A 26,157-nucleotide genomic window follows, 5' to 3' on the forward strand; every position below is an offset into this window, starting at 1 on the left:
CCTCAACAAACGTCTCATTTTTTAGGAAGAGCAAACGAACCTCCCTATCCCTTAACAACACCAAACAGCCCAAAAGTGCAGTTTTAAGCTTTGAGTCTCAAAACATTTCCAAGGGATAACGCCCACTCCATTCCTTCACATCTCATCTTTTAGCCTAGAATTGAGTGTTTAAAGCTTCAACACCAACAAATTCCTGAGGGCAGTCACGCCCTGACCCTTCCTGCAACGCGATTAAAGATAGTCTAAAATGTGTATTTAGGACATAAACTTCAAACTTTAAAATCCCCATCTCATTCAATGTCTCCGAAAATAGCTTAAATTTGAGTTTTTGAAACTTCTAATTTCAGAAAAATTCCTAAGTAGGAACCCCAAATGTGCACGAAATCACCTAACGTCATCACAGTTGGCTCCAAATTTTGTTTTTAGAAATTTCTGAGGGAGGGCCGCAAAGCCCCTTTTTTTCCTCAATGATGAAGACCTTAAAATGAGCAACAGCTTCGAAAGATTTCCGGTAGGGGAACCCACCCCGAACTCTTGTCCGTCATACAACGGCTAAAATCGCGTTTTTAGGTCGTTTTCAAGAAGTTTCAAGGGAAGACAGGAGACCCATCTGATTTTCCAACATTTTTAGAAACAATTGGTCCTCCGCTTATGCCACCAAAGATGACCTACAATAGCGTTCTTAAAACTTTGGCACAGAAAACTTTCCAGAGAGCTCCCAAACCTTTTCCTACCCTAAAGTTGATTTCAAGTTTGAAAATATTTCGGGAGGAAAATTCAATCTTTGTTGGAGTTAGGAGAAGCCCTTACACCACTTGATACAGCCAACATTTTCGTGTTTTTTAGTTTAGTTGAAAATGGACAGCTCCCCCGAACATTCCTTAATATCTTCACGTATCCAAAGGTAGCCTAGAATTGCTTTTTTAACATTTCAATTTCGGAAAGTTTCCTTGAGAAGTCTCGGACCCCTAACGTCATCAAAGAAAGCATAAAACTGATTTTGATCTTGAAAAAAAAAACATCTGTAGGGAGCTTCAAGCCTCTTTTCTATTAACGTTACTAAAAATTGCCAAAAATTCTAAATTTTTACTTAAGTTTTGGAATTTTTCGGTAGGGCTGTGAATTCCTTTTTTTTGCTTCGGTAAAAAATAAAAAATAAATAAAAAATAAAAATATGAAGAACATAAAAAGTTTTTTTTCTTCTTTATTAATACTTTTGACTCTTTAATGTATTAGCTATTTCTCATCAAAAGGGCGGCAAATTGAGGATCCGCCCCGGACGGCAGAAAGTGTAGCTACGCGACTGCTGTATGTATGTATACAAGTTGATCCCGTTTAACCGGCAAGACCTTTTTTTTCGCAACCATTAGTCCTAGATGTATGCTTCCAGGTGCAAAAATGTTCGAAATCAGATGCAGAGTTAAGATATTAAAAGTTTGAAGAGAAAAAATAAATCAATAAAAAAAATAATAAAAGTTTCAAAATAACTGTTTATAAGGACCCTAGGTCCCCCATTTTTTTATTTTTTTTTTAAATTAATTATCTCCATTGAAAAATAATTCCAACACAAAATGTTTGACAGTAGAGTGACCAATATTCACCGAGATATGACTCGCAGCGTTTGACTTACACCACTCCACACTCGCCATCAATAACGCCTTTTGAGGCAAAATATAGCGGATAACAATGACTTCAAAAATATATGTGACTAGAGTATGTTTTTTCAAATTGTACGAGTTTCTGTCGAGTATTTTTGCATATCATTGCATAAAACTTGCACTTATTTTTGCATAGCAATAAAAAATATAGGAAAATATAGGGATAAGTTTCAATCTAATCTTTTGGATGGTCAGTTAAAACTTTTAACTTTAATATCTCTTTCAGTTTTGGCAACACAAACATCAAGTTCTTTGTGTTAGTAATATTTTCCAATGCAGGTTATTTCCCTAAACATAAGTTAAGGGATCTAGGGTCTGTATAAAAAGTTAAATTTTGTGTTTTTGACTCTTATTTATATTTTTGGCTAGTTATTGGTTTTAAAACTAAGAGAAGTGCAGCATGTAGAATTTTCTAATTATTTACACTTCATTCTTCATACTAAGTCAAATTAAAAACAGGTTTTATTAAAAAAATATAACCATTTTTAAATCATCAGAAATGTTCACAAATACATGTAATGAACAGTTAACAAGATCATGTGCTCTGTCACATTGTTTTATTCTTCACAATATAAATATTGAAAATACACAGAAAAGCAAACAATATAGTAAAATTTATGACAAATAAGAATAGCAAACTATTGTAGCTACTTAAAAAAACTTAAGAATTTACTCATCACAACATCCATTTTAATTAGTAAAAGAAGATCACAATGTACGGCAGAAAAGGTCATGAAATTATGACCATTAAAAATGTAGTGAATCCACCACCAACAAAATCTTAAAATGCATCACAGTGTAAAGGAGTTAGTTGTCATGAGATGTAAATAACAAACATAGATAAGACCTTGTAATGGAAAAAGGCCTCATAATGGAAAATGAAATTAAAATGGTCCCCCAAAACATATTAGATAAAGTTCCACAAAATGAGCACAAATACCAAGCCCCATCATGGCACACTGTAGCAAACAATACTAGTAGGTAATTTTTTGAAACTTAACAAAAATTTTAAAAGAATGTCACTTAACATATATGTATCACATTACACTCATTTAGTAAATATCCTGACTAGCAATTACAAACAAAGTTTTCTTTCATGACTCACAGCACAAAACCTCAGAACTAAATGATTGACCGTGTGATTTTCAATTTACAAGTAAAGCTTTCATGAAATGAAATAAAAATTATTTATTTTAATATAATCTAGCTTTCAAAATGAAGCTAGATGTTACTACTGTTTTAAACTTGCAAATAGTCTTACAATCGAAAACTTACTTCAAAATAAAAACTTCTTTGAATGTTTATTTCTTGTGCTCTTCCATTTGTGAGAAACTTATATCCTGTACTATCTTTTGAATACTTAATTACATGCATATTTTTACCTGTCAAATCTTGAAAAATCGAATACTTCCAGTTTTTATGACTATTCATATTATGCAACAAATGCTTAGAAAACGTATTTAAAACAAAGAAAAGTTCATTTCCACATCTATCTACCAGAAATGTGTTAATAGTACAGTCCTGGGGGGAAAATTCTTGTTTGATTCCTATTTATACTCGACAAATAAATTTGGAGAATAACCTACTCTAAATGCTGTTGATAAAGTTTTTTTGCAAGAGGTATTCTTTTAAATAACAGTTCAAATAACATAAGAAGCGATTTTCTGATTCGTTACTAAGCATAAAAATTTACTCTCACATACCTATTTTCAAACAGTTTGGTTCAACCAAATATTTGCAACTAAACTGAGGGGGTGGGTGGGAGGGTTCACCTTTTAATGTTAAAACATTTCTTAATATTTTTACATATTTTTTGAAAATTACTTAGGTGTAGCACAATAAATAAATAAATAACCCAACAATAAAAAAACATGATCCAAAATATTAGTTTCAATTTTTGTAATGAATAATGAAACTAATAGTTACCAAAGAAAAGGTCAGGAACTATAAAAAAAAAATTAATGAATTAATAAATAAATAAATATATATATATATATGGGTATATATATATATGTAGTGGAATACGTTTAACATGAAACTGAGGGGACCGAAATATTTTTTTGTGTTAAAAGAATTTCGTGTTAAAAGATTTCTTATTTAAAAAAAAACAATACTTACGAGTATTTTCAATGCCATCAAATTTTATTTCGAATTCCATTCAAACAACTAGTAGGTGACATCCATTGGAATAAAATGCAAGTAAAAAATTATTGTGTTTTAGGGAACATGTTAGTTATCTTTTTTTGAATTGTCTTTTTCAGAGCCGTAATCTCCACAAATTGCTCGAGATCATCCATTGCTTTAGTCATCTCTTTATTTGAATGCACATCTAAATTCTGTGACCTAGCTTGCTTGAAACAAATCAGCACAGCTTTTTCCAGATCTTCTTGTTTTGCAGTCCTCATCCGTTTCCCCCCTCCCTCACCCCAGCTCAAACATTGACGAAATTTGATCCCTGTTATTTTTTGTTGTTGATAGAGTAGAATTGGCTATGCCAATCTCTTTGCAAATTTCTGTTTTAGTCCTGCATTTTTCATCCACTGCATTAATCAAGTCCATCTTCATTTTTAAAGAAATAGCCGTTTGCTTCCGTTTCTCAGCCATTGTGCCCTCTAAACAGGAAAAAAAAGATTTCAAACAAGAACCACAGAGTTTAGATCTTTGCCAAAATTAATGCCAAATTCAACAATCAACCTAACGAACAGTGCTAAATGCGTGTTAAAATGTTTGGGAATTTCTTATCCCCGAATTCTTGACCATTTCTTTCTCTGTAGAAGATAAGGATTCTATTCATTAGAGAGGGAGTGGAAGATCCCTTTTGAATTGAGACAAAAGCATGGACAAAAAAGGGGCTGTGAATGAAGAGGACCCAATTCCCGGAAACTGTTCCATGAAAAAACTCTTCAGTGACTTGTCGCAAACTGGCCACTGAAGATCTAAAAAAAAAATTCCTGTTAAGCGAATTTTGTTTCATGTTAAAAGAAAATAATGTATTAAATTGCTATGTACACTGTCTGGATCGCGAAATCATTTCGTGTAAACCGATTTTTCATGTTTAGCGTTTTCGTGTTAGAAGTATTTCACTGTATATATATATATGTATATACAAAAATTTTGGCCTAGAATTCATTAGCTTTTTTACTATGCTGCATAGTTAACAAAGAACAGGAATAAGTGTTTTTTGTATCATTGGCAACTAAAAGCTCATAAACATGCTCTTAAAAAAAGCTTATTTCCCACATTACTCTATGTGGTTCAATAACTGATTGAATTCAATACTTCATCAGAGTTCAAGGCTACAGAAAATATGTGGACGTTGTGAATATAATAATTATTGTGGTTTTAACTGACATCAAAGTTCTGTGACATAGAAAAACCCAAGATACGCCGCACAGTTAAATGCAGTTAAAAATCGATTTTACGATTGTCAAAGGACTCTAAAAAGTTATTGTTAAATCAAGCATATTGTTAAATTGAGGAGCATAGACATTCAATGCGGTCAGATCTAGTCTAGTGAAATTTATCATTAAATTAAGGAAATCGTTAAATAAGGTATTGTTAAATCGAAGTTACACTGTATGTCTATTCTTTTGTCAAAGACACCCTATTTCTAAATTTTACTTTGATAATTTTAAAGAAGACTTAAACTAGACTTGTTTGATACCTGACTTTTATGATAAGTATTGACTATGGTTGAACTATTATCAGTATATTATTTCCCAAGACTGTAGAAACACTTTAGACTGAAGAAGCGACTAAATAATTACTAATAGAACTCATTTTGAGGGGGGAAAATTTAATAAATATGTAAACATTCATTTGGAAATATGAACTGTATGACAAGACAAAATGTTGTCCTATTTATGAGCAGCAGAAAAGCAAATGAAAGAGGTGCATATATAAATACGAGATCCAAAATAAAAAAGACTATGTGCATATTACGCATACTTCATGAGTAAAAATGGGACCACAGAATTTTTTGCAGGGCAAATTGAAAAAACAAAAAAAGCATCAATACAGTTGCAAAAAATATTAGTACCATCAATATTAGCCACACTTAATACCTAAAAGTTAGTTGAGATTATATTACAATTTCATTCGAAACTCTTTAGATTAAACTAGGGTAAGGCCACCAGTAACAGACAAGAGTCCAATAACAGACAGTCATAAGTTTGGATTTAAATACAGTAGGCACCGCTTAATGTGATCACAGTTAACGTTATCATTCGCTTAATGTTATCAGAATCACGAAGTCCCGGACCACTTGTATGTTAACACACGTTAAAAAAGTCGGATATTGTAATCAGCATCTTCGTTTATTGTTATCACTTTTTCACTAACTTTCAATTTTTTCCCCGTTTTTGTTCCTCAATTAACAGAAATACATAGGCAAACCCTAACAAGACTAACTTTCTGTGTAGCATTTTGAGGTTTTCAACAGCAGTTCAAAATTTTTCTAGGAATGAAGCTACAGAAAGTTCGCCCCCCAGTGACCTCAGACTCCTCCTAAGAAAACTTTCTTTTGCACCTAAAAAAATTCAGGCACTGGACATGGTGCAGGCATTGATGTAGGACCTCCATTGTCGCCATTACTTTGTAAACTATTAAAGAATTGTGTCAAGATTGAAAATAAAGCAAAGTTAAATTAAAATTTAAACAACAAGCAAAACCATGCTGGAAAAGATAGAAAAGCTAAATGTGCTTTGAAACTGGTTTACAAATGTCAGGGAAAACGGTCATATGTTACTTCACCTATTACTATGTGATTAAAAATTGCATAATTTGCATTAACTTTTTATAATTCAGATATTTCCATTCTGTTAATTTAATAATTTATAACTGAAAACTGCATTCAGTTGAGTCATTGTGATTTTAATTTGAGGTTGCCAAAAAAAATGTACCTTAATTGGAAACAAAAATCATTATTTTGTGTCTCCTGGCTTCTTTTCGGTTATTGTTATTAGTCGGTTACTGTTATCAAATTGTTTTTGTCCCAAAGTGATCACATTAAGCGGTGCCTACTGTAATATGCTTTTAGGCGGGTAAAACTGATGTTGCAGTGACCCATGAATATGGTACGGTCATCTAGTGTTAACAAGAGTGAATTTTATGAGCCAGTTGGTATTTACAAGGCAGTAGTGGAGGGTTATGAACAGCCACCATAAGGCCAGCTGGTGTTTCATGTTCATTTGAATTTAATAAGGCTTTAGTTCTAAAAATAAAGAACTTTTGCACATTTTGAAGAGAGGTCATTTTGCCCTATTTCTCATCCTGTCTTTGCTGGGTATCATCAGATTTTATGGTGTCTGATACTGGGGGTCGGACCTTTTTTGGAAATTCAGGAAATAAAAGTAGAATTAACTAATGAATGAATGAGAGAAAAATATTTTAAAAAGTCTAAATACATTAAAAGGCTCATAAAATTGAGTTAACCGGAGAGCAATGTCTTAAGCATGTCAGTTACTGGACCGGTTACACAATATAATTTTTGTTTTAGGTCATCATAGTACAGTAATTCCCCATTATATCCCTCATTTGGATAGATTGTGCTTTTCCCTCTCCAAAAAAATTAAAGTAAAAAATACTTCTTTCAATATGAGAAAACGGAGAGGAAAGCCATTGTATTTCTGAAGAAGTGACTTTTTTATCTTTTAGTTAATTAAAAAAGTTTCTTTTTTTTTCATTAGAATTCACGGGAGTTTAAGCTATTTCTTTAGATTTTCATTTCCCTCAAAAACAATAGATACATTTTGATTAAATTTTATCTTAAAAAATAAATTAGTAAGCTAAAGGTTTGTTCAGATAACTGGAAGACTATGAATAAAAAATAGGCAATTACAGGTAAGTAGCATTCAAGAAGCACAAGAAATAAATAAATCATCTACAAACTAAGCAAGAAATAAATAATAAAAAGCTCTCTGATTTGACGCTTTCTTTACACAATATATTTTGAGTATGAATATCATTTGGTTTTGAGCATCTAAATAAAGTTCAGATGTTACAAATATTTAAAAACTGAATGTTTAACAAGCCTTACTATGAACATATCAAATAAGTTAATTTACAAAAACAACTTATCTAAACAAAAACCTTTAAATATATTTTTTCATACAACTTAACATTCAACTGCATCAACTTTTTTTAATTTTAAAAATGATTATGAAAACTATGCACTCGTTTATAGACAAAAATTGAGTGGCACAAAAGTCTATTTCTCTCCTCAAGCAACAGGTCTTTTTGAGCATCCAAATGAATGTATGAAAAATGCATATGATGTAAGGATCATACATTAAAACTAAGACGATAGCTATGATAAAGAATAAAATTATAAAATATTAATTTAAAAAATAAAATAAAAACTCTTTTTGATAGATATCAATTTCTTTTCAAAAATATTTTAAAACTTCAATTTGATGTAGTTTTTAAAATAACAGTTATGATGCTTGAAATTTTCAAAATGATTATTTCTATCTAATATTATATTATAATGAGTTAATATAGTAAGAATTACTTTGTTAAAGAAAAAAACAATTGTTTTAAAGAACTCTATGTCAAATCTTTCTGTATCAATTACGCATATGTTTTAATTTTGGCTCTATGTTTGTAGATAGTAGTTGAATTATTCGGTGACGCACACACACAAGGGGAGGGTCCGAGGTGTTCGGGCCCTTAATTAAGTAACTTTTATTAATAATTTATTTTATAAACTAATGCAAATTAATTATTCAATAATTTTTTAACTGCTTTTTTGTTCCTGACAATCGATAAAATCAAAAGAATATATCTTTTGGCGAGTTAGATTATGATATGAGGATGAGATTTTGATCTAGGAGGGGGTATCCTTTGAAAAATTCTTGAGTGTGCCGCTGATTATTAAATTTATTTAACTATTATCTTCACTTATGAAGTCTTAAAATAAAATAAAAAGAGACGCTTTTTTCAAAACTAATTTAAAATATAAAAAATATATTCAACAAAAGTTCAACTAATGTTATTAATGACACGTCCAAATAGCTAATGAACTTGTGGAAATATTGAGTGCTATTGCCTTGAGAGGTTGGATTTCTTTATTTACTTTACATTCAAGATAACACAAGAAAGATTTACAATACAAAGAGAGGAAATAACACATAGGACACCGGTGGGAATCGAGTAAACGGCCTTTGGCATATGAATCAAAGTTTCTACTACAGAGCCATGGAGATCCCAGCTCATCTTATAAATTATCAAATTAATTTTTTATTGAAAAACTATTAACTAATATTTTTTAATTATAATGAGGAAATGCAAATATGTAAAACTTTTAAGAGGTTGAAAATTTTATACTTGATAGCTCAGATTTTGGTTTTCTAAAAGGGACAAAAATAAGTTTAATTTTAAAGCTTTACTGAAAATGATTAGGTGCTAAATATAACCAAGCAATAATTCAGTCCATGATCACTTTTGTTGGGGGTAGATATAATCAACTACAAATGCTCCTAAACTAAATATTTAGAATACTGAATTTTTAAAGCTTTCTGATGTTTTATTTTTAAAACAATGATTAGAAATATACCATCAGAAAACTAGTGGAAAAAATATTGTTCACTCAATTTACATATGCAGACTTTTGCACCACTAAAAAATTACATTTTAGGCTTTACCACATTTTAAAACATTTTTTTAAAGAAATATTTATTATTATTTTATTCTTTTCATATTTCAAAACTAAAACAAATTATACATCACAGAATAATAGTCAATTTAGCTAGAACACATTAAAAGATTGTGCTTAAAGCAAAAACAACAGAACCTCAAACTTTAAAACATAATACATATATTTGTGGTTCAAAATGGGGGAAAACATTGGGTTAGTCACTTTCAAGTAACATTCAATTAACACGGAGACCCAAGTCAACTTGTAATAATTAACTACACTAATTAAATTTCAAAAACATGAAAAGTATGAATGTGATCAAGCAGAATTATTAGTGTTTAATGCACTAATGCATGCCATATTGATACTAAAAATACATTTGTTTGGCACACTATTTCTCCCCCTCTTCTTTCTTTCTTTTTTTTTTTTTTTTTGCTGTTGATGTTCTTTTAAAAGTAAAAATTGAATGTTTAATACCTAAAAAGTAAGAAGAAAATATAAAAAGAAGTATGGAGAGTATTGATGAAATAAACAAGTGTTATGAAGACATGCATATCCATAATTCTAAATAATTTCTCCAAAATTTTCAATTTGATATCAGTTGTAAAGATAACAAAAGGAAAAATGTTGTTGTTCAACATTATAAAAGTTTATAATTAAATCTGTAAACAGATTTCACTGATCATGCAAAAGGCAATAAACATTAGATAAGAAAATATATGCGTGCAAAATCCAGAGAAGCAACCATTATCTGAATTAGATTTTAACACTTAATGCACCAAATGATACAATCTTTTCACTCAAATGTCAACTTTTCAAAATCACACAGATGATTTTCAAGTAGAATTTAAGACTAATGGACATATACTATTGACTGCAGAGGAGCGAAAAAAATTGCTGAAGTACAATAATACATCTAGAGATTTAAGAAAAGTATAAATCCAACAACAGAGTAATTAAAAGTACCTAGTAATAGCTAGTGAATGCTTCAATAAAATACCTCTTGTTTTCCTATCATGGAATACATCCACTTTTAAAATATTTCTCTGAACTTTAATATTTTAAATTATCTCAAACTCAAAACATATCTCATATCTTATTGTTAATGGTATATACACATTTTAAGTTTGGGGGGAAAAAAGTTAACTTCATTTATTTCTAAAAATACGTCGAATTCATATACACAATTTCAAAACTACCACCATTGCCGCATTAAAAAATATTGCAAACTAACTGAATTAACTCCAATGAAGTTTTTGAGTAGCAGATTATTTACATGACAAATATTTTATCGCTGATTTACACTGATTTTATTAATATCAAGTACCTGTAAAAATATAACTATGTTATCCCAGTAAAACCGAATAACACTATAGGTTATCATATAAAGATTATGAACTATTGACATATGTAACAGCTATTCTTATCTTCTTTTCAAGACTATGCCATAACATAAAGCATGATTTATAAAATAGTATTAGCACCTTCAAGTTTAGTCAGTAATTACATTTATTGGTAATTGGTCAAAAACCATTGCATGATGAAACTGCTTTGAATATAAAGTATACACAGATAGGAGTTGCAGAAAATGTAAAATAGATGAGTATATAAATTACATCTCCAAAAAAACTCAGTAATCATAAAAAATATGAAAGTTCTGAACTTAATACATGACTTATAATACTGTTTCACTAGTGTTCCCAAGTCAATTAAAGTAATCATCACAAGGGGTTCTTTTTTAACAATTCAAATAATTAGGAAGAAATTGAAAATATATTCATAACAGATTGTATTACACAGCCACATATGTGCTAGAGTGGAATGTGAATAGCATATTTTTTTTTAAAAAATCAACGTATTTCAAAATTTTCAGACAATCAACATATTTCGCCAACAAAAAGTTTCAATTTCATTTTTAAAAAAGAATAACCTTAAAATAAAATGTACAGAAATGTTTTTTTTTCTTACTTTTATACTTACTTATTTATAAATACTTTTGCTATTTCCGTAAAATTTTGAAACTTAAGGGATAGCTCATGTTGCAAAATATTAAAAATCCAAAAAAATTCATCTTTTGTACAATCGTATCATATAATTTATATTTATCATTTCTGTAGGATTTATCTGATGCTGGGAACTAAAAAATGATGTAAAAACTCAACATCATATATCTTGCCTCTCGATTATCACAATAAAGAAAAAATGACAAAGGCAATAAAATAAATTTCTAATAACAATAACAATTAAATTTCTAATTTGTAAATATAGCATTTAACCTATAACAAATAAACATACATAATCTTGCAAATATACATAAAAAAATTATGATGAAAAACAAGCAACATGCTAAAAAGGAATAGCTAAATTATTGATTTTTGGCTTTAATGTAATGCAAATATTTTACATTACAAGATTCAACTCAAAAATATCAACGAACAAAATTAACACTGAATAATCCACTTTTCAATTGTGCTTAAAATAACAAACAAAAAATTATAAATTTAATATAAATATTTTTCACCATTTTTTCAAGATTAAACCTATTGCACCAGATTTCAAAATTGGGACACACACCACACACATAGTTAAAAATTAGTAACATTTTAAAAAACTAAGGTTAAACATGGAATGTTTAATTGTTCTGAGAATTACTTAAAAATAGATAATTTGATTTTCAAAATCTAGATCACAACAAACACACAACTTCTGTCTGCTAAATGCTAGTTTTTGACTGCATGCCAAACAGTCACTGACATTCACCCTGTTGAAATTTCACAAATTTTCTTTACCTAAATAATACTATCTTTAGATACATGAATAAGAAAAGCTTCTGGATTTCGATGCACTGTTCTGTGAAAGGTAAATCTATGTCACTATATATAGGAAATATCTTTTGATTAGGGAACGATGAATATCACGAATGGCCCTACAATTAAAATTTAAGTAATTTTTGAAAAAGAAATTAAAAACTGTAAGTGTTACAGTTACACATTTTTGTAAAGATTAAAAATTTATCATTAAATCAAAGTAATTGCTCATTTAAATGAAATATTTTACTAGTGAAACTTTCATGATATAAAATTAGATATGATCTTTTGATAGCAATGGACCCAGTTTTTACAATTTCAAATATAGACATATATATAATATATATATATATATTTACAAAATTGGTATTAGAGCATATCAAACCCAAAGGAACCCGTTAACAAGTATAGGGGTAAATGTTAACAATTGGGATGTGCTATAAGATAGTTTTAATTCTTCTTTGAAATTTTTAAGCATCTCCCAGAGAAAAATTTACAAGACAGTGGCAGGTCACTCGGATGATCGTGCATGACAATATGAAAGTACAATATTACTCACGCAATTCTTGGAGATAGCTTATTGATATAATGTGAATGTGTATATATATATATAGATATATAATGCTTCTGTATTACATAAGCTATAACATTCACAAAGGCAGATTTAAAATCATTCATTCATTGTATGTGATCCATTGGCAGTTACATTTCATACAAGGTAAAGTACAAAATGTCGTCCATAGAAGTGTAAAAAAAAAACTAACAAAAATACTGTACCTTCTGAACAGAATACGCAGTTGCATGTTTACCTTAGAGGCTCACTGACCATACACTGTAAATAAGTCAGAGAATGAATGCCAAGCAAACACACAAATCACATCACATACAAAATTTAAATATTTGAGAAGCTAATGTTTTTTTTTTCCTGCTTTCTTTGTGTTTTTCTTTTTCATGATTATAGATAACACACAAGCTTAATTTTTAAAGTATTACATGTTATCATAAAAGGAATTAGATGGATTTCATTGCAGACAACTTGCTTTCATAAAAACTGCACTTATTTGTTCAATATGAAATTACTTTCAAACATTTCATACGTAAACACTGTTTTAAAGAAGTTATTCTTCTAAGAAGATATTTTCAAGAAGTTAATCCAGTTTCATTTAGATCACAGCAAATTTTAAGACTAGCTTGGACATCCCAGACCAGGACAAAAATGGCCTATTTCAAAGGCACCCTGGAAACACATGAAATATACTCTTACACATTTGAAAAACAAGCTGTTTAGAGTGCTTAATGAGCACTTCATCATGATAACAGCTGAATCATTCAACTTTACACATCATTGGTAAATAAATCATTTTTCATTCATGTCATCCATTCTTTTGCACTCTGATAATACGGGTGAAGTGTCTGATGACAAAATAAGAGTGGACTTACTCTCAGGAGACACAGACCTTTCAAGAGTAGATTTAATTAAACTCTCTAAAATTCCAAAATCTTGGCCTTTCTGCTTTTCTCTTTTTTGGGTTTCCTCATGAAGTCTGGCATTTTCTTGAAGCTTCCTCATCATTTGGGATGCAAAAAAATTATTTGAACCTAACTGAGAAAAATCAAGAGATAAAAATGGCATGCTTTGCCACAAAGATAAAGGGGACGGGTATGAGCCCATGGTTGGACGGTGAGGCTGTTCAACATCAGTAGATAATCCATTCGTTGATTCTACTGCGAACTGATTAAGGTTTATCTTCAAGTTTTTAACACTGACATTGTTTTCAATTGAATATGAGTTATTGGTTTTGAGTGCTGACTCAGTTGTATCAACTACTAGTGAATTACTTAGAGCATCTCTTTTCCTGGGTCTTAGTAGATGCCTCTCCTTAACTTTATATTCAAGAGTTGAATGAGGAACACCATAAAATGTTCCAGCACGATGCACACTCATTTCACCTTTTTGTACAGCTCTAACTGCTCTAGCTAAATTGTCTCGATCATAGTTTCGATAGCGACCTCTCTTAGGACGTGTACGTTTTTCTGATTTAGAACTATCTGAAGAATTTGAGGAATTGTTTATTGTTGACAATGTGCTTTCCTTCCCATCTTTAGATGGATTTTCAATTGTCCAAGACATATTGCAAGGGGAACTGTCACTGCTTGCTGGAGTTATTGAGTAATCTACACTGGGCTCTTCATCAATGGCTTTATCCTTACGTTGGCAGTTAACTTTTGTACTGATGCTTCTTGCAATGAGCTCTTTTAATGATACAGCAATCCCTTTATTCCCTGAGAGGGCATGACTAGAAGTTCCCGGTGGGGGAGATGAGGAAGATAACGCAGGGACAAGGGGATTGTCCACTTCATTATTTATGGGTGGAGACTTAGCTGGTTTAAAGGACGGAACTTTCAGTATCACATTAGATGGAGTGCCAGAATTGTCTGTTAATCCATCTGGATCAGTAACTTCAGAATCTTTGTGTGTATCTCTTTCTAACTCTATTCGCTCTTCTGCTAGACGACGAATCAAATCAGGCAAAAGAGGCAATTTCAAATCATCTTTTAAGGCAGAAAGTGATTGGCTAGAACAATTGCTATTTTCTTTTGTCTTCCCCAATGCTAACTGCTGGATATCTGAGAAAACCTAAAAAAAAAAAAAACATTTGAAAAACTAATATTAACAATATTTAGGTGACTAAAAACATATTTAACATGAAAGATTACCAAATATAATTAACTAAATGGTCTGAGAGGGAAAAGGCACATCAACAAATTACAATGTGGGTACAAAAACCTTTTTATTTTATACCCACAATACAAAAAAAAATAAGCTAATGTTAGAAAAAGGATCATCAATAATTAATTGAACACTAAGAATTAAGAGTTTTACTAGTTACATTGAAAAATGTAAATATCAAGTTAACATTCATAGGCTGTTTCATATTTGTATGCCCCCTCCCCCTTTTTCTAAAGGTTTATTTATTTATTTCACTTTCAATTTAAGAACCAAAACTAGATATTATTAAAAAAAAAAAAAAAAACAGAAATGTCAAAAGTTTCAGAACCAAATTACTTGTTTTACGTTGTTAATGTTCACGAAACATTAATTAGCACAAACAGTAACTTTTAGTTATGTATTCATTGTTTAGATATTAGTAAATCACTTTTTTAAACTTAAAAACACTCCATATACTTGTTCAATGATAATATTAACAAGAATTAGTGACATCTCAAAATATTTTGGGGTAAATAATGGAAGTCTAATTCATGTCTAAAGTATTTCTTCGAGGAAAGTTATCGTGTACAAAATTCATCAAAGTATTAATAAAAACGTGAGTTAAGTTGTTAGATTTACATCAATTATCACTCATCTGCTCTCAAAATCAGTCCTAGCAAAATTTTGTACTATTCTCTCTTGCTTTTTTTTTTTTTTAATTTTTGATACGGTTTTTCAACCATAAGATGAAGTTTCCACTGCTGATGAGTACTGGCCTATCACTTCAATTTTTGTTTTCGATTTATATTTTATTGCTATCTTAATTTTGTTCCATGTAGGGGAATGCGGGGTAAAGTGAAATGGTTAAGATGACTGAATTTTTTTCAAAATGAACAAATGGATGCCTTAGTTGCCAAATCGATAACTCCACTTTTTAAAAAAATAAACATTTCTGCTTTTATAGTGCTTTATCAATACTTAGCATGTGAATTTATATTAAAGTTTTGGTTCAGTACATTTCTAACCATGTGATGGCAGAAAATGTAGCACGAGGGCCTATATACTCCTATGGATAACACTATCACTTACCTCTGCTTTTTGTTTTATGGAGTTAGTTGATTTGACAAGTGAAGCATCCAAATCGGAAATTTGTTTTGAAAATTACAGTACATAAAGAAAGAACATTGTAGAAACAGTAATTTTTATTTTTGGCAGTAAATTTAAGTCTTCAAAAAAAGTGGAATTTTTTTTTCATGGGACAAAGTGAAAAACGAAATATTTTCTATTCGATTATAAAACATACTTTTGATCAAAAGAATCCGTAAATAAAATGTTGAATGAATAAATGAAAAGATAATGAAACAATAAATGAATTAACATACGAAAAAAAATAATGAGTGAGTAAAAGAATGAATGAATAAGAAAATAAGTGAATGGATAAATGAAGATACAAAAATGAATTAATTAATAAATGATAAAATAAATGATTCATATTAAATGATTGAGTGAGTAAATGAAACGATTTTACTTTGCCCCATCCACTTTGCCCAGTATGTACTTTATTAATTGCAATTTATTTAAAATACAAATAAGCTTAATATTCACTAAATTAATACTGCATTGAATATTATAAGGTCTCAATTAATAATTAAAATGCTAATAACAAGAACTTTATCATTTTATGGTAACAAAAGCAAACTTCATTACTAAAAGCTGAAACTTTGTTTTAAAAAAGTACCGTTATTAAGATTTCAAAGACATATTTTACATAAAAATAAAACTTAAAGGTATTATGGAATATGAATAAAACATGTCCTTTAAAGATATGTATTTTGAATTTGATAGGATATTCTTTTAAAAAATAACATTGAGAAACTTTGTTTAATAGTACACTAAGGTTAATGATGCAGACTGTGGCATTTGAATTTTTAAGGAAATTGTTTTCAGAGGTCTTAGTTCCTTACCCCTATGGATTTTAGACACTTTTCATTCAATAGATTTACAGCACTATTATTACGAATATATAAAAGTCATAATTTATGAATTGCAATATGAATGTGATTGAATAGCTACACTTCATAGCTAAAGTTTGGAAAAAGAAAAAAAAAGTTTTCTGAGGTACCAGTTCCTAAAATATTATAAAGTTTAATAACTTGTTATTATTAATTAAAATGTACTCTTTAAATGTTACCTTTTTAATCCTTTTTGAAGGAATATAATTCTAAATTGAACTTTTAAAACTACAATGAAATTTAATTTTAGTTTGGTATTTTACCAAGAATATTTAACTAAACGGGTTATTATTTAATTTTGAAACATATACCATTTGGAATCTATAATAATAAAAATATTTTCTAGATTTAAAAAAAAAATCAAAAATTTCTTTTTTTTTTTTTACAATTTTGAAGCAAGAATTGTTTTTCAACTCAAAAAGAAGACAATGTATTTCTTATGTGTTTAGAATTCAATACTGTCTAATGATTTAACTCTTTGAATATCAGGGACCGCGGTAAGCATATTGGGATAAAATATTTTATTTAATTATTTATAAATAAATTATTTATAACCGGCACTTTTCAATTACAAAACAAACTCAAAATCTCAAATATGAAATTTTCTTTTGAAAAAGAGTATTGAGTTTTAAGAATTCTAGGGTTACAAGAATCAGCTGCTGAAAAAATTGTCATGGCATTTCTGGAAAAGGTGAAATGCAATTATTCAAGATGATATAAATTGCTAACTCACAGCTAATTAAAAGAAATCTAAGCTTTAATTGAAAAACAGGTGTATTATTTATATAAGCTTTGATTAATGTTCATCTGCACAAAAACAAAAAAACAAAAAAATCCAGGACACTTTTTTAAAAGGAATATATAATTTAGACAAAATTAGAACATCTTTAACCTTTAGGAATCAAAAATAAAGTCTTAAACAATGCATAAAATTTTAAAACACATGCAGCAGTTTCTTAAAACTTATGAATATGTAAATGTTATACAAATGTAGAACAATGCCATCAAAATATGTTTCAAAACCAGTTCCTCAGTATATTTATTTATTTACTTTTTTTTAAGAGGAAGAAATTATACTTAATGATGTATATAACTTTTACACATTTTGGTCCACAATAAAATACTAGTTTTTATCAAATTACATGTCACAAAGTTCACATTTTGACAATGCTAAGCAATTACAGAACTATTTGAATCATTTGCATATACTTCTTTTATATTACATTAGTTAATTTTGATTTTACCTTTCTTATTGCAGAACCAAATCTTTATCAAAATTGTAGAACAAAGAAAAGTCTTCTTTGCACAACATAATATTCATTATTAACAGCATTATTGACAGAAGATAAAACAAAAGAATACGGGTTAGAGATACTTACATGGGAGAGAACTGGTGCAAGAGCTTGTTGGCACTCTAAACTACTAAGCATTTGGAATTCTTTCATTGCTTCAACATCAGATGTTTGAGGAAAATCAATATTTGTGTCATTTAATTTTTCAGTGCCTTTGGAATTGTTAAATTTTTGAGTTATAGTCTGTTTTAGCAACAGACGAAGAGAGTCACTAGCAGAGGCTATATTTTGCTTGCTACTTGCACTCTCATACACCGGTACTTCAAGCTCTTCATTTCCTTTTGAATTTTTCATTTGCTCTTTCTTTGTCGAAACTCCACCAGTATGTGTAGCCCTGCAATGTGCTCTGCTTTTTGATTCGTTGGCCAATTTATATACTTTGTTTCGTAGGGTTGAACGTGGAATTCCATAAATAACAGCAGCTCGTCTGGTGCCTAATTTGCCACTTTGAATATCTCTCAAAGCCGCTTGCAGTTCTTCTTCTGTATATGACCTCTTAGAATTCACATCCAGCCTTCTGCGATGCCTACAATATCAAAATCTCATGAATATATTATTTATAATCATAAGAAAAACATTTACAAACCTTTATGTAAATACAGTTAACAGAAAAAATTGCAATGGATTTCATTCTTGGAATCAACACACACGGCTAAACTAAAGCATATAAGCTTTATTAAATGTGTTAAACACATAAAACAAAGTTTTATTCGTTTTACAAAAATAAAAGCATCATATGCTCAATCTATTTGCACAAATGAAATATTTTTATGCACACATTTGCATTTTATTTCCAGTATTTTAAACTTTGTCTTTTAATTATGATACAATCAAATACAAGGAACCATTTTGTATTATAATATGAAGCATCAACTTTCTAAAAAGCTATCTTGCATTTGAAAAACAATGATGTGTATGTGTTACAGGCATGGTCATACCTGTAAACACAAACAGATCATTATTATTCAAGTACAAAACTTATTTGTAGAAAGTTGATACTTCACATCCTGATACATAATGGTTCCTTATATCTAAATACTGCACAGTTTTAAACCTAAAACTACAATTCCTGGAATAAAGTGCAAATATCAACATAAAAATGTCACCCATGCAAATAGATTGAACAAAATAGTTGAATACAAAGAATAATACTCAAATACAAATATATGCTTCCACAATACCATATTATCAATTCTTGTTGAAAGTTCCAAGTTTTTCCAAATCAATAGAATTACTTGATTGCTGAAATTTAATGCTATCCTAGTTTTCTTAAACTAGGATAGTGTTATAGGATTTCTTAAACTAACTCCTTTTTTCTAAAACTTCCATATGCCTTTGGATACACCTTTGGTAAAAAATAAGCAAATAATTTGAACTAGCTAAGATGCAATTAGATTGCAATTTTTAAAAGAGCATGGCAAAACAATGCAAATACTAGTCCTCAAAAGAAGATACAACAAAATGAAGATGAAAAATAACCATCAACACAAAGTTATTGTCTAAGCTATAGAATTGTATCACAGATAAAAATGATTGAGTGCTAATGAAGTGAAAGCAATTGATCTTTAATATGCATAAATAATCATGCCTAGTGAGTTAAAGCATAATAACGGTCGTAATACATAAAGTTTATGCTACATGTATGAAAGTTGGAAGCTATATGATCATTAAAACAATGGAATATTGTTCAAAAAATAAATTAAAATAAATTGTTTTAGAGCAAACATGACCAAATAACACATTTAGAGCCACACACATTTAGGAATACAATAAGACACGCCCAAGAGATTGACTCACTGAAATCAAAGCTTTAATTGAAAAGGTAAAAAATCTCATAATACTACGAAAAACATGTTCATTAATTTAAAGTGTTCAATTCGTGGTGATAAGTGCTTTAATTTTTTTCAAGATGACTCCCTGCGATGAGAAGAACTTTTGCAAGGCTAAAAACTTTAATTTCATGACAGTTTAAAACTTAACTGTAATTTTTACTTATTTTGCTTGTAATGCGGCTTATTTTGCTTGTTCACATTGTTTAATACCCACATAGGAATTCATTAACTTGCTTGATGCGTTCCTTCACTTACTGATCTATTTCAAGTCGCATTTAGAAAATAAAAGAAACAATCAGCAGAATATGACTCTCCTCTTAATATTATCATAAGAAACGAGAATTCATCTCACTTTTTAGGGTGCAGGCGTGAGAAAAAGCAAACATTAATTCTGTTAAATTTTGATTATTTGAAAAATAAATAACTTAACTAGATTTAATAAATCTTAAATTTACTCAATTTTGTGACAAAGAACATAATTTAGAGCAGGAACTCTAAAATAAGTATTTCGTAATAGAATGTAGCAGTTTTGGGGCAATTGGTTCAGTTTTGGAAATGTGGGTAATATCCTGATAATGCTACAACTTTTCATAAAAAGTTATAAAAATCTGCACAGTTATGAAGACTCATTGTTTAAAATTCATTAAAAATATTATTTTAAAATATGCATCTTTATTATTGGTGACCCTCATTACAACTTTATTGTTTAATGCAACAATGCTCTTTTTTTTCTATCTTGGGTTATCTACTATACACATGAACTATAATTCACAAGAGCAAAATACAAATAAATGAAAATCAAAGTATTATTTAAATTATCGATCCAAAAGTAAGGTTCCCATCAATTTTACAAATATACAGCACTGTCCATTCTTATTGAAATTTACATCATTGGAAAAAAAATGTTTCTCTATTTTTTTACATAATTGCCATCTTTTTTTGTGCATTATTGTCGATGGTGCCTTAACTTCTGTATCGAGAGAGAGTGTCACAGAATTCCACCACCAAAGTGGAACATGACAGTCAACAAACCACTCATTCTTGATTGCAGTTCAGAGCTTGCATTTAGCGATTACCACTTGTTTCCTAAATTTAAGGAACACTTTGATGTCCGACGTTTTCAGAGCGATGACAAAGTCAAAAAAGGGATGAAACACTTAATCAACGGGTTTGCGGTGGAATTCTGTGACATTCAATACAGATGTTTGGGTGCTGTCAAAGATAATGCACAGAAAAATATGGCGATTATGTATAAAAAGAGAAACACTTTTTCTTTCCAACGATGTAAATTTCAATGAGAGTAGACAGTGCTTTATATTTGTACTTTATATTTATATCTTACTTTTGGATAAACCCTTGTATGTCGGTCACTGGAGTTCAATGTGGAAAATAAATGTGTGAGGGTGTATTCAATTTTTTTTGTCACACACAAGCTGTCGGATGCATCGTGAAAATAGTTTCAAAGGGCATCAAGTCCAGTATGTAGCCAGGAGAAAAGTCACAAGTTTATTTTCACTACTTTAAACTCACGCAGCAATATGCCTGCACTTAAGCTCAAAAGCGATTGCAAACTACATTAGATCTAAATTCTAAAATGTAGCTTATGTTCTGTTAATAATGCAAATTTTAAAAAGCTATATAAAATCATTTTGTTATTTTTTCTCGATGAATAGAAACTTATGTATACTAAGGGCAGTTCCAATTTTTTCACATTTCTTGAGAGTTTTTGAAACCATATAAATACTTTGATTTCTAATCGACCTTGTTCCAACATCCAATCAGATTATAATTAAAGACTTGTATATTTTTTATGCCCACTTTCTACAGCAGTTGTTGGATTAAACACACACACTTTTGGGGGTTTTCCATGAAATTAAGGCTTATGTCAGAGCTATGGGGATTTATCCAGAGCCATGAAACTTTGCATAGTATATAGTGACAGGAACTCAGTAAACTCCCTCGCTAAGGTTAAACATTCTGCGGAATTTAAAATATTTTGTAAATGTTGCTTGTTTGATTTTTTTTTTCTAAAATTCTCTAAAATTCAAATCCCTAGCCAGAGAGGTAGACTTAAAAAAACTTCAGGATTATACGGTTTGACGGCCAAAAGAATATAAGTCAAATTTGAAGAAAATGTGAGTATTTGATACGTTTTAAATACAGATTGTAGCTGTGATCAAGCAATAACACCTGGGAGGAGAAAAACTTTTGATTTTTGATGTTTTAAAAACCAGCAGTGATTTTGAAGTATCTCATTCTCTATTGCTAGGTTTAATTTATTTTTTAATTGTAGCAAATACGTTATGGAAAATAAAACTTCAGTGAAATCCTGTTACAACAAACTCGAAGGGACCGATAAACCCTTCGGTTTGTTGTAACTGTTCCCAACTTTTTTTAAGGCATGCTTCAATTGAGTGGCAAACGTTTAACATTTGCTATTGGTTTCGGATACAAAGTAATACTTCCTGAACTACAGGCAATACAAAGCATATTATTCAAGGAAACAATACTATTCGATTTTTTTTTCTAAAATTCTCTAAAATTCCAATCCAAAGACAGATAAGGAAGACACCAACTCAGAGTCATGAAATTTTGCCTAGTAATTAATGTTTGGGAGTTCCCCCTCACAAAACTCCAACATTAATTCTAAACATTCAGAGTGATTTTAAATAATTTTGTAAATAATCTTTATTTGATTTTTTTTTTAATAATCTCTAAAATTAAAGACTATTTGCCAATGGTAGTGTTAGTACAGTAGATATTAAAACACTTTTTTAAGTTGTAACATATTTTGCTAGGAAAAAAGAATATTTTCAGTGGTGCAAGTCGACTCAAGTAAAATTTTCTGCAGATAGTGTGAAATTTTCGGAAACTTGACCCCACGCCCCTCCTTTTTAAAACCCCAAATATGCATATGAAAATCATTAAAATCTCTGAAGAAAAAAAAATTTGAAAGCCATTTTTTAATACAATTTTTCAGTTTTAGAATATTGCCAGACCAAAATTTTCGGAAACGGCAACCCAAAATTTTCGGAAATGTTGGGAAATTTCAGATCACAAATACCCCAGAATATTTCTTTCATTTTGCTCAGTGAAAGAAAATGCCAGGGAAGAAAACTACCCAGGTTAACAAACTTCTGTGGCTGCAAACGATTATTTTCCAAGATATTAGGAGAATTTTTTTAATTCTCTGATTTTTTCCAGAAATTAAAAGTTTCCTTCAGAATTCTCTAATTTTCAGGTTGTTACCACCCTGCAATATGACAAAACCAATGTGCTTTAGTTGAAGCAATTAGGACTAAAAGAATGCCAGTACCTTTTGGCTCATTAAAATATGATTATTATTAAAAGGTTTCTCATATAACTTCCTTTAATGTACATTTGAACTTTGATTTAACGATACCCGATTCAACGATTTCCTCAATTTATTGATAAATTTCATCAGTTCAGATTTGAATGCATTCAATGTCTATGCTCTTTGACTTAACAATGTTCTTGATTTAATGATAACTTTTTCCAGTCCCTTGACAATCCTTAAATCTGGGTTATATTGTACTAGAAAAAAGCAAAAAGAAAATGACGAATAAAATTGGTTGATTGTCTGATGTGACAACACTAAGACTAGTAGAAAGAAAGAAGGTCAATTTTAAGCAATAATGAAAATTAAGTGTTAATAGTGTTTGCATACCCAGGTTTCAAAGGAATTTGTGGAACTTTTAAAACAGAATTAATACCACTGTCGTTTTCATCTACATAGTTCACAAGACTGGAATGTTTTTTGCCAGAACATATTGCTGTATCATTTGCAGGCAGTCTCATAGAATTCACACTCAAATCTAAAGGCTGATCCAATGGTGGTGGTGAACATGAAACACCATGAGAGGATAAGGCTGCAATATGCCAAGGCGATAATGCTGAGGCGCAAGAGGTAAAGGAACCTATAATGAATGAAATTTAAGTGTTCTATCATAAAATTCTATACAATACTAAAAATTTCAGTTTTGCTTTTTGAAGCAAAGTGAGCGAAAAACAGGTTAACTATAACATTTGATCAATGATTAATTTTGTGAAAACTCTCCCTTTGAGATAATTACATATTTTTTTTTAACATAAGGCATAAAAATAACACTTCTGATCATGGTTTGCAAAAAAAAATCGACTTCATAAGCTGTGACATAATATTCTAGGAGCTCTTTTGAAAGTAAAAAGAACAATCAGAAAAGTTTTCTTTTTTTTTTTTTTTTTTTTTTAAATTAGAATGTTTATTCACTAAAATGGAAAAATTTTACTTATATTATAAAAACAAAATCTATAAAAATATAAAATCAAAACACACGAAATATTGTTCAAATTTATAACTTATTAGTAAAAAAAAAGATTATCTAATTACTTTGAATAAAATTGATGTTATATTTTATCACTCCATGCAAGATCACAATCAAGAAATATTATTGAGTAAGATAATGAACTATAAATGCTGATGCATTAAAAGAGAAACTGAAAGACTTGTGGACCATTTTATTTAAGCTATAAGAGTCCCACATTACTGTAATGCAACCAAATAAACTCTTTGAATAAAAAGAAGTATTTCTAATAACAATGAAAACTGAAATGTTACACAAATTTGAAACAATGAAATCAAAACATTTCATAGCCGATATCCCTCCTTCCAAGAAAAAAAAAACAATACAAAAGTGTAGCATATTTATTCATATAATAGAAACAAATATACAAATATGAAGTCTCAGAATCTCATTAGTTTCTACAAGAATAAAAGCTAATAATGATAATGAATTAGGTACTGATTCAGCTTTTCTAGTTAAGAAAAATTTCACACACACACACACTACTGTCTCTTCACTGTAAGAAAATATTCACTAAAAAAGACTATATTAAATGTCCCATGCATAAAATTTAACTGTATTTAAAAATACATATTAACCCACTTGGGACGAACAATGCAAATTTGCGTCAGTGGCAGCTGCTCTTCCTATCGAAAAACGCTTCTCAGTGCTACAGTGAATGCTACTCAAAAATCTGAACAATGCGCATTACGGTTTGGTTTTGGAACGAAATGTTTACTATTAGATGGCATTACTTATCCATGTTTCGTTCAAATGATTGGTCTTGAACATCAGTATTTCTGACGTCAGAATGGAGTGCGTCAAGTGTCTGTGATTTATTGGATTTTGTGAAAGAAAATATAAACATGTGCTGGCAAGTGAAAAGGGAAAGACTTGCTCATTTTGAGAAGTGGTTGTTTCTAGTTTCAATTCCATTTCAAAATGGGATTTCATGGGAGACATTCTAGCAAGAGGTTTTACTTTCAGATTCATTTGTGTAGCCATGGTGAACACGTTACCTTTCCGAGGAGGAAATGTCTAAATTCATGACTGATTCCCCAGCCCTAAAGAAAGGGTTGTATTCCAGCTCCCAAATAACAACTTACTATGAATGTTTTTTCTGTTTTCAATGGTTTCTGTCAAAGGAATTAAAATTTAATTTGATTTGAAACCTTAGCTTTAAAGAAGATGTTAAAACCATAAACAAAAATGCAAAAAAAAAAAAGAAATAACTGGATTAAAATTTTTAAATTAATTTTTAACACTGCTGCATAAGATAAATATTAGTTAACTCTTACAAAGTCTTTAAAATATAAACTAATGTTTATTATGATATTTCAAATGTAGAAAAAAAATATGAAAAGATAAACTGAAACTTGTGAAACATTATAACTTTTAGAAACATTAAATGAACACCTGGCAATCAAGGTTTTTTTTTTCCTTCTGAAACTAAACTTTTTAGAAGAGAGATCAAAATTTGAAAAAGAAATAAACAGTTCAGCATGTTGAGGCAAAAAATGGAGGTCTCTGGCATAAGAAGGGGAGGGGGCAATTATGTATAGGTATGATTTTCTATGTAATACTAAAATCTATTACTGACAACTCTTATTTCATTTCAACTATCAGAGTTGGCTCTTTTTATCCTGGACACCTCCAATCCTCATTAGTTTCTTGCTTTGCTTTTGGGTCTTCATACATAAGCTGTTAAATTGATAGATTTGAAAACTCAAGCATACTGCATAACAAAATTTAACATGCTTAAACTTGAATTTTTACACTGACAGATTAAATAATGGATGCTTGCTAT

At 29.8% G+C, this 26,157-nt stretch overlaps 1 protein-coding gene across 1 annotated transcript in view; it reads right to left on the minus strand.

The window, feature by feature from the left end:
* Nucleotides 1-8,806: 8,806 nt before the first annotated feature.
* The window catches only part of LOC129219089 (mushroom body large-type Kenyon cell-specific protein 1-like), a 46,802-nt gene continuing 29,451 nt past the window's right edge, over nt 8,807-26,157 (minus strand). The window contains exons 5-7 of the mRNA XM_054853408.1: nt 23,696-23,945; nt 18,203-18,701; nt 8,807-14,739 (exon numbers count right to left, since the gene is read on the minus strand). Of these exons, the coding sequence (XP_054709383.1) occupies nt 13,459-14,739; nt 18,203-18,701; nt 23,696-23,945 (2,030 nt within the window). The 3' untranslated portion in view covers nt 8,807-13,458. The remainder of the gene's footprint in view (nt 14,740-18,202; nt 18,702-23,695; nt 23,946-26,157) is intronic.

The sequence above is a fragment of the Uloborus diversus genome, chromosome 3, assembly GCF_026930045.1.
Source record: "Uloborus diversus isolate 005 chromosome 3, Udiv.v.3.1, whole genome shotgun sequence".
Taxonomy (NCBI): domain Eukaryota; kingdom Metazoa; phylum Arthropoda; class Arachnida; order Araneae; family Uloboridae; genus Uloborus; species Uloborus diversus.